Raw genomic sequence first — 13394 nt, 5'->3', positions numbered from 1 at the left:
AGTAAATAGACAAGGCAGACAAGAATGCAAAGTAAGAGAGAGAGAGAGAGGGAGAGAGAGACTGTTAAGGCTACACAGTAAAATATTAGCCATAACTGTCTATTAAAGCAGCCTACTATTATTTATATCGTGAAAAATATTCTTTTTGCCTAACTAGAAATATTGTAAAGTATTCTTAGCACACCTTCTGAGCCTCTGTCGTCATAGGGTATAACTAATATGCAGACATTGCAGATAAGGCCGTTCGATACACGGAAAAGTCTCAACAATATGCATGGCAAATAATGCGCTAATTAATTAGCGATGCCGTTAGATAAGACAGGGCCCAAAACAACAAAACAACAAAAATAAAATAAAATAAAAAAAATAGGAACGTCGCACATCCACACGATATACGTCAAAGGGTGCTCACCAAGGGAGCGAACCTATATACAACTGCGCAAAACTGTGTGTGGAACGTCATGAAGTTGGATTCTCCGCTCTGAAATTGTGCAAAAACAGAAGAGTTTCATATAGCTCGCTCAATTAGCTGGCAATTAAATTGTGTGACGTTTACCCCAAGCAAATTATTGGCAATTGATTGCCGAAAATATATAAAAAAGCAATGCAAGGGCCGGCCATCCAGACATTCAAGGCGGAATATATGTATATTAATAGAATTGAATACGTTTTCGTATGTTAATCGAAATGTGTGCATGAAACAAGTGCAAATTTGAATCAATTTATGTACGTTCTTTGCGGCGCATTTATTTATGTGTAACTCGAAACGTGCCAGCTGCGTCGAGAACGTTGCAAATATTGAACTGATATCCAACTCGTCTAACGTTTAACCAGTGCAAAGCGGTTCGATTTGAGCATATGGAAACTTTTGTGATTTGTATTTATTATTTATCATTTTCCAAGTAAAAGTCAATTGAAAATACGAAATCGATTCAACTTGACCGAGCTTAGACCTTTAAAAAGGAAAATCATTGAGAAAGCTGATTAGATAAAAACGACATTGAATTGAACTGAACTCTTGTCCTTGCATTAATCAAATTCACAAATCAAAATAAGTATATTTATTACTTAAAGGGTTGAATCGCGGCAAAGGTTTCAGGGGCGAAAGTTAAATATTTGTCCGATCAACATCGGACATAATTTTTAAGCTCTTCCCACAAAACAGCTTAAAACTTGTTTGTTTTTTATCCGACTCGTTTCAAACTCAAACAATCTTGTTCAGCATTAACAACCAATCTACTATTTGGGAGCTTCCAACTAGAAAGCGTTTACATATGTGTTACAGAAAAAAAAAAAAGATTTTAAATCAAGTTTTGAATTAAAAGTTTAAAATATGGTATGACCCTAAATTCAATGCAACTTAATTGTGTATACAATTGTTATAAAATCAGACGATCCAGAATTTGAACTATTGTGCCACCTTTTTCAAATATCTGTTACACATTCAGTTGCGACGCACAATAATATTGCATACTTTGATGCGCAGCGGCAACCAGCGCCACCTGCCGCTTACTATTGGCGAACCGTACGAAGTAAAGCAACGTTTGCACTCGTCAAAATTGAGGCACTTAACGAAGACGAAAAGTGCGCAGGTTTGGCTGTACATTGCGCATACGCCCCTCAATACATGAGATGTGTGTTTTGAATGCGAATTATTTTTGCTTAAAAAATATGCTTAAAATTGGCTTGATTTTTGTGACCTTTGCAGCGATTTAAGCACATTTTAGCTACTTAACTTATGGAAAAACATAACGACAGAAACAAGTTGACACACTTGTAGAATAAATCAAAATCAAGTCGTACTTGAGTGCTTATTTACAGCAATTCGTATCAACTGAAATTAAAATTGTAGCTGCGTGCAAATTAGTTTTAAGTTGAGCTAAAATTTAAGAAATTTGCATACAGAACAGTCGGACGCATATAAATGCATTCTAAATTTAATCCGACAACCGGTTGCATACATTTGCCGCGATCATTTACAAAATTATATTTTTTTAACGAGCACAAAAGAGTATTCGAGGAGAGTTCTCAATGTAAATGCTTAAGTTTCAATAAACAAAAATGTTCTTATTAATTATCAGCAGCAACGTATTACCTAAGACACGTAGCACTTATGTATGCAAAACACGCGTGCCATGTGCGAAACGGATTCACATTTAATGCACAACACAATTAGTCAAACACATTTCCATAAATTGATGACGTATTTAAAAAAAAAACCCCCAGACACCGTTTTCAATGGGTTTAACCCGCAAGCTGTTGACCATCATTTAAAACACACTATCCTGCTGTGCATTTCAAATAAAGGTTACCGATCGTTGATTCAGAATTGATGTTTTCACAGTCAATAACATCCTTCACATTGCTTTCAAGTCTCACCTCACCATCAGCTGACATTTTGGTATATTATATGCTATGAGCCTGTTCTCTTCCAATCACAAGTCACAATGCGTTGAGTTCAAGAATTAATGCAGAACTAATTCCTGGTCGGCACTTTCACTCGCGAAGTAATATTGGTCAGTCGCATATCTGTGTGCGCTATTATCCGCAATTGACGATCATCAGAGTACAAAGTGCTTGGCAACTTCAATGACGAGCTTAGTTCATTGGTATTATCATTAATTAAGCAATTTCGCTATCTTTGCGCTTACAGACAGAACTCTATGCATGTTTGTACCGCCGATAACGCAGCCAACACTGAAGATCACAAGCGCCGGTGTTTGGCATGCCGCAAGGCTCGTCGGGCCAGTAAAAAGAAGAAAATGGCTAACCGTGCACCACATGTTTATTTAATTAAAAATCAATGTATTCCCATAAACTGATTAGCCCATTTTTAGTCATTTTTAACCATTATCAGTTATCCAATTTTAAATATGACTACAAATAAAGTTGTGATTCATGATGCTGAATCATGGCATTGAACTATAAATAATCCTTTATACATAATTCAAAGTATTTGAAAAAGTCAATACGTATACGTATCAATGCTCAAGTAATGTCTAGCTGCAGCTAGAATAATTAAAAATAAGAAGTGACCAACAGCTGCCATAAGAAATGTTGGTATTTTACGAAATTTTGCTTAGAAAGAAGTTGTGGTGTTTTTTTTTACTTTAAGGAAGCAAAATGCTGTGCTAATTTCCATAATTACTGCCTGTCGCAAGCAGATCAAGCTTATGAGAAATAAATAATTGACTCTGTCTCGACAACCCCACGCTGAGAAGTTTTTAATAAGCACGCAACACTTTACACAACACATTCTCCAGAGCATATGTTTAATAACATTGTTGCTAATAACGACTTATCAATTACATTTTGTTCTACCTTTATTTGAGTCATTTTATTAATCCATTCAAAGCACTTGAAGGTAGCGACGCTGTTCGGTAATCAGGCGGTACAATACTGTTTTGCTACTGCCACTTCTGGGCATCATATAAGCTGCCATTAGGCAGTCGAAATAACGTGAGCTGATAAGAGATACAACTGAAGTGTCGTTAACATTGTTTACTGTCAGTTAACTGACGCCTCTCTGGCCCAGACGAATTATATTCAAACATACACTGTTTGCCAACTATTTTGTGTTTGTGTCAGTCAAGTAAATTGCAAACTAAAGGACTCACAGATTCATTATCATTTTCATTGATTTATATATGCCTAATACAAGTTTAATTATGTCAAAGCTGGGCACACGACATTCTTCGTTTTGATTAGCTCACAATCAGCATTGATATACAATTACCAATTCATAAATATGTCGCGCACAATCGACCAGCTAATAGCGTCCACTGATAAAACTGCTGTGTATCACAATTTTGGGGAGTATCTTGGCACTTACAGTTCCATTATTGTGTTCGGCAGCTGATCCACTAATCGTAGCCAGCGTCATTTTTAATCACGTTCTTTTTGCACTTTAAATTCGTAAAACAATTAAATTAAGTATACTGCTTGTTGTGGCGACTGTTTGTTGTTTTTGGGACGATTGGCGTGCACCGAATAAAAGCGCAAATCTTACAATACATTCCGTTTTAAATGCAATGTTAATACCAGTGTACTCAACAATTAAACAATCAAAAGCACTCAAAACTCGCTCGCAACTCGAGTGAGTTATACTTAGGCAGCCTGGTTGTCCCACATATTGGAATTTTGTTTTGAGTCTGAGATCATGCGGAATATACATAAAATGCCTGGCAATGGCTACGGCTTAACATTAACATTGAAATTACACTTGCCAGCCAAATGGCAATACTTGTCTGGTTTGCCACAATTTTTGTTGTTGCTGTTGTTGTTGTTTTTTAACTTTATTTTTGCTCTTATTGGAATAGTCTCAGCGCATATATTTGAGACACAGACAGCGAAACGTGCGAATCGACTCAAAAATCCGTCAAAGTTTCTTAACAACTTAGCTGATAAAATGGAGATAATTGTGTAGGCCAGCTAAAGCAGCGATTACCCATTGCTTATCTGTGGTGTTAAATAATAATTAACTATCTAAAATTTTTCACTCAGATTAGTTGGAGTCGTTTCTCATTCTATCGCTCTTGGCACGCGGCTGCAAACCAACTAATTTAAAAGTAACATTCGTGCTAAACGTGCAATTGGACAGAGACGAGCACGCAAAAAATGCCTATAACTTAACTATTGTTAACATTTGAGGCATTCCCTGAAGTCAAACAAAAAATTAAAATGAAAATGGAATAACTATTACAATAATTACTCCATTCAAAGGGCGTAATTAAATTTAAAAAATATGTTGTTTTTGTTTTTTTTTCTTTCCAGAATCCAACCATGTGCAGCACATGTTAAATCAAAATAGTACTTTAAAAAAATGCAGCTCTAAATTCTCATTTCCTTTAATTGTGATTTTGGAGCGGGAGCAAGAAATAAATCAAAATCACCCAGTTTTACAGTTTACGTTAAACCGAAAAGCGCTATGCGCAATTTTTTATTTATACTTTTTTCAGTTGCACGCTAAATTTCTATTAAATATATAATACGTAAAATAGTTGAGATATGAGTGCGCCCCAAATTGACAATAACAAGGTAATCATTCAATTAGGCCAGCTTATAGAACCACTGGCATATGGCAGATGAGCCAAGGGTGGCCAACAGCAAGATTTCAATATCACAATAATGGAAACAAAGAAGCATGCTCCAAAATTAGCAGCACAACACTCTCTTCAATATAACGAAACAAATATTTATATTTAATATATTACACAATTGTTAACTTGTACTTGAACACGCTGGCGACCCCTCACTAAGGCCAAAGGGCAACTTCGCCACGGTTCTAATATTAAGCCCGTGTCCCAAGTAAACGACGCATGTTTATTGTAACAGAGCACAAGTTCATGGCGAAAACAATTTTCAATTATGTACTTATTTCCATTTAAATGGAGATGGGTTTTTTTATTTTGCTTTTTTTCTTTTAATTTTTATTTCTATATATTTATGGCTAGCATCACAAACAAATCAACGCCAATTACAATGTGGCTGGTGTTGTGCATGTTTTTCATATTTACTCGATTTTCGCGTGTAATTATTAGTTGTAATTCATATATATTTGGTTTTTCGCATGCCACCCTGCAAATTAAATCTAAAAATGGCTTAATTAGCGTGTGTTTTAAGCGAACCCAATGATTGCTCCATTTACGTTTCGGTTAAAAGGTTTTTTTCCCCTCTTTGATAATGCTGATTAAAGTGGTTGAAAAATATGTTTTGTCTAGGGCAGCATCTGTGCCGGAAACTGTCAATTATATTTTAGACTATTTCACACTTTATATGCATACGAAAATCCACTCTTAATTAAGCAATTTAGTTTTCAATAAAAAACACAAATCAAATTCATAATTTAATTACTTTTACAGCAGGTTTCAAGCGCCTGAAACCCATAAGGGAAACCCGAACAGCTCGATAATTGGTGCTAATTTATCAAAACTTTTGAAGGCAGCTCTTAGCACCTGATGTTTAGCGATGAAGCCATGCCCATTTTAAATGGATTAACTCGGTCACCGCCATAGATAATACGCTTCAAAGATGTCAATCCAATAATAATAATGTGCGATGTGCGTAGATCGCAATTGGGCAGCTGATCAGGAGTTGATAATATTTGATTTGCACACTCGAATCGAATGCTCATATGAATCATGACCACCTACTCTACGCTGACGTCACAGGTAAAACAAGACCAACACGAAGATATTGGGGTAGACAAGACTACGTCAGAGTCGGGGTAACGCCTGACCGGTTTTTGACTGACGGGCAGCCAGGCAGGCAGCAGCTAGACATGGCTATGGGCTAATGTTTAGCCGGCTTTTGGTTATACTCGTAGTCGCATTATATGGTTGTGTGTGTGTTCGATATACACGAATCTGTAACACACGGCGTATGCGCAATGCATGCAAAATGATTGGAAGGCCGCCGCGTAAATGAAATTTGGCGCAAACTCGCGAATTCTCTTTACCCCAAACCGGTTGCTCGCCTGAGAAAGTGCATTAAGGCAGTGCAGCCCCAGTGCAGCGTACAAAAAAAAAATAAAAATGTAAATTGCAGATTTTGGCAACAACAAAGCTGACTGCAAATTTAGTTACACACCGTGGCAGTTAAATACACCTTACACCTCAACTTGTACTGGTTCTTTATGCAGTCTTGCCATAGTTACGAGTATCCAGCAGCAGCAGCAGTCGAATATTTGGCAACGACTTTTTGTGCTTGGCATGCCAAGACTGGAAAGCGCTCAGAAAGAGTGTGAATTGCATTGACTGCACAGCTGAAAAAGACAACACGCACATCGTGTTTACACGATCGTAGTTGCTTATTTGTCATGCCATCGATAATGTGACAACCAAGAGTGCGCATCGTACAGCTACTTAAGTCTGTATAAAGGTACTTATTTAAAGAAAATATTCAAGGGCTCTGACTCGTATAAGTAATGTTGCCACAATACGGGCATCGCAAAATGCTTCAAATGTACCTGCAACACATTTAATTAGAGACTGAAAAAGTACCTGACTAATAAAAAAAATATTATATTATTGATTATTATAATTATTATTACTATTAATATTAATATTTATATTAATGTTAATATTATTATTATCATTATTATTATTATTATTATTATTATTATTGTTATTATTATTATTATTATTATTATTATTATTATTATTATTATTATTATTATTATAATTGTTTTTATTATCAATATAATCAGTCGTAATTATGAACAATCTATCTATATCCCAAATTAAACAGGCCCTTGTTTAAATCGTTACATGTTCTGGCTTTCGAATGCAAATTGTCGTCCTCAGTTTTCTGCATGACTTAGTGACATAGCGTATCTACCGAGATATTTTAACATTTCTTCTGATAACGTAATATGATAAATCAATCAATTGGTTCATTTTATTTAACATTCATATGTATCAAGTTGGTATGGGCAGAATACGGAAACTCAAACCCCTTAAACAGTCTTAAAAAGCTCAAAAATATGCTTTGAGCTTTAGTCAAAGTATGTACAATTTAGCTAAGGCCATCAACGCGATCAACTAAATGCTATATATACATATGTATCATATTGTTCATATGACATCTTACTCTCTGCTCTCTGTTATTTTCGTTTGTTTTTTCAACTTTTTCTCAACACACGCACAATTATTACAGTGGATTCTGTATTGCTTGACGTTACTTAAAAATTAAGTTACATTTTGTCAGTGGATGTGATATTTAATGCGCCTGCTGTTGATGTTGTGGCTGCTGCAGCTACCCCGTACCCTGAGAGAACGAGTATTCATGAGTGGTTCGTTGGTTAGTTGGTTGGTTGGTTGCCTGCTGCTGGCGTTACAATCGGTGGGCAACATTTCGCGCACTGCATAAAACCGGTGACCCACGTTGGGTCCGATTTAGTCGTTAGCGCGCGGGCAGCTTGATCACATCGTTTGCAATCGTAGATCGCATCCGTCAGATACAGACAGCTTGACACCTGCGGGAGGGCGGCTTTCGTTTTGATATCGGTTCACCAATGTGTTTATCCAATTTATTGGTATTTGCGAAAAGTTCCTTAGCACACTTATCAAAAGTTTAAGCTGCATCGGACCAAATTCGTATTCTGACAACTGTAACTTTGTGCTTTAAGAAAAAAAACAAAAACACATTGTTTTTCCGATTCAGTTATAGTTTTAGGTAGCAATCTGTTCCTAGGCCATCGGTAAGTTGGATTTGTAGACAGTATCTTAGTATCACATTCCAAAAATGTTTTCGGCTAATTAACAACGGAAGTGTGACAGCGTTTGCAAATTACTAACTAAGCGAAGCTCGAACCTCTCTCCAAAAACTCAGTGTCGAGCTCGAGTGCACATTCTCAGTGCGGGCTCTGATAAAGCGTGATGAGTGAGTGAATGAAACTAGCTGAAACGTACTTTTGTAAATTTAAATTAATTGCATTTAAAATTAGCACAACAATGCGTCGAAATCATTGACTAAAATGAAAAAGTGAACTAACAATCAGCATAAAATAAAACCGAAGGCAATTGTTTAAAGCTTGAGCTGTAAGCGGAAAAACTATAAGAAAATGGGATGACTGTCAATTAGCAAGTTCATCGCTGAACATGTTTTAAATTGTTTAAAACATTAATTGAATTAAATACTAGAAGCAAATACATTAATCCTTACGAAAGTCAGCTTTAAGCTGCTTAAGAATTGTTTTTTTCTTTTTTCAATAAAACCAGTTTTAGCAGGAAATGATTTTTATAATTTTTGCATTATTTTAAATATAGCATCATTTTAAAAGAAACAAACATTTATGAATTAATGTGAAATTTACAAATATTATCAAAATGAATGACTTGATTCTTTACATTTGTAAAGATGTGTCCAAAGTTAAAAACATTTTACAAATTAAAAAACGATTGTTCAAAGTTATAAAAAAAAAAAAAACGACTCGTAAAGGAATTTTATCAATTTGAACAATAAAAAATCCATCAATCATACCTGTCGAAAGGTGTACGTCCTTCTCATCAGGGATATCTGACAAATGCTGAGCGGTCAGCTTTGGGCTAAATATCGATTTGAAATATAATTCATATGTCACTCATTAAGGCCTAATTGAAATACTTAAATGTCCGTTTAAATCAGGCTTTGCAAAATAAAGCCGCATCAGTTACCAACTACAAGTTGTTAATATATAATCTGATATTTTGCAAATGAAAGAGAACTTATACAACAGCACAGCATTTTATTTGCATAGTATTTGTAGTCTAGGCATTCCAAATGACCGTTTAATTAAATGTATAAATATTTACGCGATAAAAATATAAATAGTGAGCTGACAGTACAGTTTGTGTTGACGGTAATGAACCGACCGGTCACTTATATCCCTTTTAAAAGATTTTGCTTGCAATTTGCGTAGTTAAAAAACAATTACTTTTGTGATTCATCGAATGCAACTATCTTTGACTAGAACAAAGCAACTGCGTTACGTTTTGCCAACTCTAAGTTCAGCAAATTTGAGTAAATAAGTGTTAGACAAAATGCGGAGCAAGGCCAACAACTTTTTCAAGCTCAGAAGCTGCTGTTGATGCCGAGAAGCCGTCATCAGCCAACAGCGACCAATTGATATTGCGAACACGACGCTGACAAATGACTTTTGAATTTCAATCACAAATACCACACCAGAAAGACCGCTAAGGCCGGACAGTAAACCTGGCGCATTGAACTCGCCCACGTCACCCGATCTCAAGACTCTGGCACAATATGTCGCGTGCCGATCGAGTTTTAAGTTATTGTTTATATTTATTATTATTGTACTTCACGTGCACAACAGCCAATATATATAGATTGTATATTTCAAGTTGTTTTTTTTTTTCTATTTTATTGACTAAAACCAAATTTGCATTAAATAGTATTGCGCATTTGGGCAAAATCACTTTTGATTTGTGCTATGTCAGATGGAATTTATTAAACGTATAATGTCTTTGGCGGGCATACAAGTTTTTCTTGCCTCTGCTTTTGGCAAAAGGTTCGGTGCGAGTGACAACAACGCATCCAGTTTGAACCGGTTGCAGTTTCATTAATAAAACAAACTATGACGTTTTTCATTTGCTTTATTTTCTTTAAGTTTCGCATAAATTATTGAAGAATAAATTATCTTAAATATTTCTGCGAATTTTGCTTCAGGTAAATTCGGTACAACAACTAGAAAAAGTGCGTACGGTGATGGTTTTTTAAAAGGCAAAATATTTAACAAAAAATAAACAACTTAAATTTTATAGCGATACGTAAGCCAAGTATAGATTAGAAAGTTATCAAGTGCTGTGCCGTATTATCCGTGTTTTTTTTCATAAAATTTCAAATAACTTGTATAATTTTTTTGTAATTCTTGAAGATATGCCTGCACAACAATTTTCCATAGTCATTTGGTCGTGACTTCCGCATATCTCAGACCTGATTGCTGGGTACCACATAATCTTGGCTAGAACGCAAAACCAGCTGTACTTGAGAATTTGCATCGTTTCTACTTCCGCACCAATGTGGGTGTAAAAAACGTAGCTCTTTGAAATTTTATTGTTTCGTAAAGCCAAAATCAACGCGACAAACTTCGAGATGAATCAGTTGCACGACCTTCTGCCTCAGTTTACAACACAAGTAAAAATTTGTTGGAAGTGAGCAAATGCATTTGAAAACGCTTTAAATAATACACATTACATAGCATGCATGCATTCAGCCGATTCTACAACTATACTTGGATGTAGTACATATGTGTGCAAGTCAAGAAGTCAATTTGTACAATTGAATATAGTAATAATTGCACACACCACTCGCAAAACCGGAAAAAGTGTCGTAAATCCACAAGTGTGCTTGGATTTGCCAAAATTTCCATTTCTCGCTTTTGGGAATCTAAGTCTGAGACTAGGGTTTTATCTCAGTTGAGATCTAGTGCCTAATAGCGGGGCAATAAAACTACAAATTGTACATGTCAAACGAAAATATTTTCTAATTAAGACATGGGCAATTGTTGTTTGCTGCTTGATGTCCAGCTAAATAATTGTTTTGTCTTATAAAAGGGGTAACGGTAACAGCTAAATAACTATCCCAAACGCTAAATAAAATCACAACAAAGTCCCGAGCAAAGCCACTCACAAGTGACAGTAAAATTGGCTGCAATTACAAAATGTTAGCACGTTTCATTCACGACAAGTTGCTGACGATGGTGTGCACACACTCACACTCACACACACACTTACACTCGCAAACCCACTCAAAGCCGACACAGAAAAGTCTGTGTATGCCCTCATGTGGCTCATATGACGAGGGCAACGATTCCGTCCCACTGAACTTGACATTGCGCTGGGTCTGCTTTTAATTTAGAAATATATCAAGCTATTTTCAGCTGCATTTGCTGTGCTTAGATAGATCGTGATCTCTATGGATAGTGTCAGCAATTAAATAACTTGCTGCGTGACTAGCCTTTGATTATAGTCCCATTACAAATGAGATTTCGCTGCAATCCTCCGTTTTTCTTCTTCTTTTTTTTTTTTTTTTTGTAATGCATTTCTTTTTTTTCGCTCTTGGCCAGCAATGAGTAAAAATGGACACAACAATCCGGCATTTGTCAGCGATCATGTGGACAATGTCAAGCAGCAGAGCGGCAACAAATACTCCCTGGAGCTGGCGGAGAAGGGTGCGGCTAAGGATCCCGAATACAATCCCTACGAGCATCGTGAGGTGCCACATCCAACAACGTAAGCCACATTAAACATGCCAAAAGCCACTCAAAACCAATATTTCTATGCCACCAATAGCAACTGGGAAACACTATTCCATTTACTAAAGGGCTCTCTTGGCACAGGTATTCTGGCCATGCCGAATGCGTTTCGGAACTCCGGTTACGTAACGGGCTCCATAGGCACCATTGTGATTGGTTTTATATGCACCTACTGCATACACCAGCTGGTCAAAGCCGAGTATGAACTGTGTCGGCGCAGGAAGGTGAGTTCATGCCAATTTGTACTTTTTTTATGATAGCACTGTCTGACTGTTTATTTGCCACAGGTGCCCAGTATGAACTATCCAGCTGTGGCGGAGACGGCGCTGAGTGAAGGTCCCGCTTTCTTTAAAGCCTGTGCACCCTATATAGGCACCGTAGTGAATGTATTTCTGCTGATTTACCAGCTGGGCACCTGCTGTGTTTATGTGGTGTTTGTTGCGTCCAACATCAAGTCCATTGTAGATGCCGTCTGCGATACGAACATAGATGTGCGTCTGTGCATGATCATCATATTGATTCCGCTGATACTCATTAACTGGGTGCGCCAGCTAAAGTACCTGGCGCCCTTCTCCACACTGGCCAATTTCATAACTATGGTGTCCTTTGGCCTCATTTGCTACTATATATTTCGGGAGCCCGTCACAACTGATGGCAAAGAGGCCTTTGGCAAGGTGGAGAACTTTCCACTATTCTTTGGAACGGTTTTGTTCGCATTGGAGGCCATTGGCGTCATATTGCCGCTTGAGAATGAGATGAAGTCTCCACACAAATTTGGCGGTTCCTGCGGCGTTCTGAATGTATCTATGATATTGATTGTGTTCCTGTACGTTGGCATGGGCCTGTTCGGTTATCTGAACTATGGTTCCAGTGTGCTGGGCTCCATTACCCTAAATTTGCCGGAGCACGAAATGTAAATATACCTTTAACATTGTTTTTGACTTAAAATGATGATTGTCTATTATCCTAATGCAGTCCAGCTCAGTGCGTTAAGGGCATGTTGGCCTTTGCCATCTATATCACACACGGTCTGGCCTGTTATGTGGCCATCGACATCACCTGGAACGATTACGTTGGCAAGAAGCTGGGTCCACAGCGTAACAAGCTATTCTGGGAATATGCGGTGCGTACGGGTCTTGTGCTGATCACGTGTAAGTAGCTAAATAATTAGCTAATGAGCCAACAAAGGTTTATAAACATGTGATCGTCTTGTAGTTCTCCTGGCCGTAGCCATACCCAATTTGGAGCTCTTTATTTCGCTTTTTGGCGCTCTTTGCTTATCCGCGCTGGGATTGGCCTTTCCAGCTCTGATTCAAATATGCACTCACTGGTACGAAACAAGCGGTATGAGCAAGGGCTGGCTGCTGTTAAGTGAGTATTAAAGCCGAAGTATATGAACATAATTATTTACAATTTATTCTTAGGCAACTTTGTGCTAATTATTGTGGGCGTTCTTGGTCTTGTAATTGGCACGTATACCTCTCTCAAGGAGATTGTTCTCACATTCACTGAGTAACTGAATATTTTACAATTGTTTTTAGTCATAAATTTGTTATTTTTTTCCTTCGAATTTGCCGCCACGCATTTCAGTTGTCGTACAAGCAAAGTATTATGCACAAAATATCCAATACAAAATCGT

The 13394-nt window shown here is 37.0% G+C and overlaps 1 protein-coding gene across 1 annotated transcript; it reads left to right on the top strand.

The window, feature by feature from the left end:
• Positions 1 to 7665: 7665 nt before the first annotated feature.
• LOC115770018 (proton-coupled amino acid transporter-like protein CG1139) lies at positions 7666 to 13289 on the top strand. Its single transcript, XM_030715074.1, has 7 exons — positions 7666 to 8200; positions 11567 to 11732; positions 11793 to 11979; positions 12043 to 12668; positions 12731 to 12906; positions 12971 to 13126; positions 13180 to 13289. The coding sequence occupies exons 2-7, from the start codon at positions 11569 to 11571 to the stop codon at positions 13269 to 13271; spliced, it is 1401 nt and encodes a 466-aa protein (XP_030570934.1). The 5' UTR covers positions 7666 to 8200; positions 11567 to 11568; the 3' UTR covers positions 13272 to 13289.
• The last annotated feature ends 105 nt before the right edge of the window (positions 13290 to 13394 follow it).

Source organism: Drosophila novamexicana, unplaced genomic scaffold (assembly GCF_003285875.2).
Source record: "Drosophila novamexicana strain 15010-1031.04,08,12 unplaced genomic scaffold, DnovRS2.1 tig00004555-arrow-pilon, whole genome shotgun sequence".
Lineage (NCBI taxonomy): Eukaryota > Metazoa > Arthropoda > Insecta > Diptera > Drosophilidae > Drosophila > Drosophila novamexicana.
The sequence above is the reverse complement of the archived record's forward strand: the minus strand, read 5'-3'. Positions and strand labels throughout refer to the sequence as shown.

Bases quoted from the DNA above. Each gene is read 5' to 3' on its own strand.
- LOC115770018 (XM_030715074.1), top strand. From the start codon at position 11,569: ATGAGTAAAAATGGACACAACAATCCGGCATTTGTCAGCGATCATGTG. The intron at 11,980-12,042 runs GTGAGTTCATGC...TATTTGCCACAG, and splicing joins AACTGTGTCGGCGCAGGAAG to GTGCCCAGTATGAACTATCC. The intron at 12,669-12,730 runs GTAAATATACCT...ATCCTAATGCAG, and splicing joins AATTTGCCGGAGCACGAAAT to TCCAGCTCAGTGCGTTAAGG.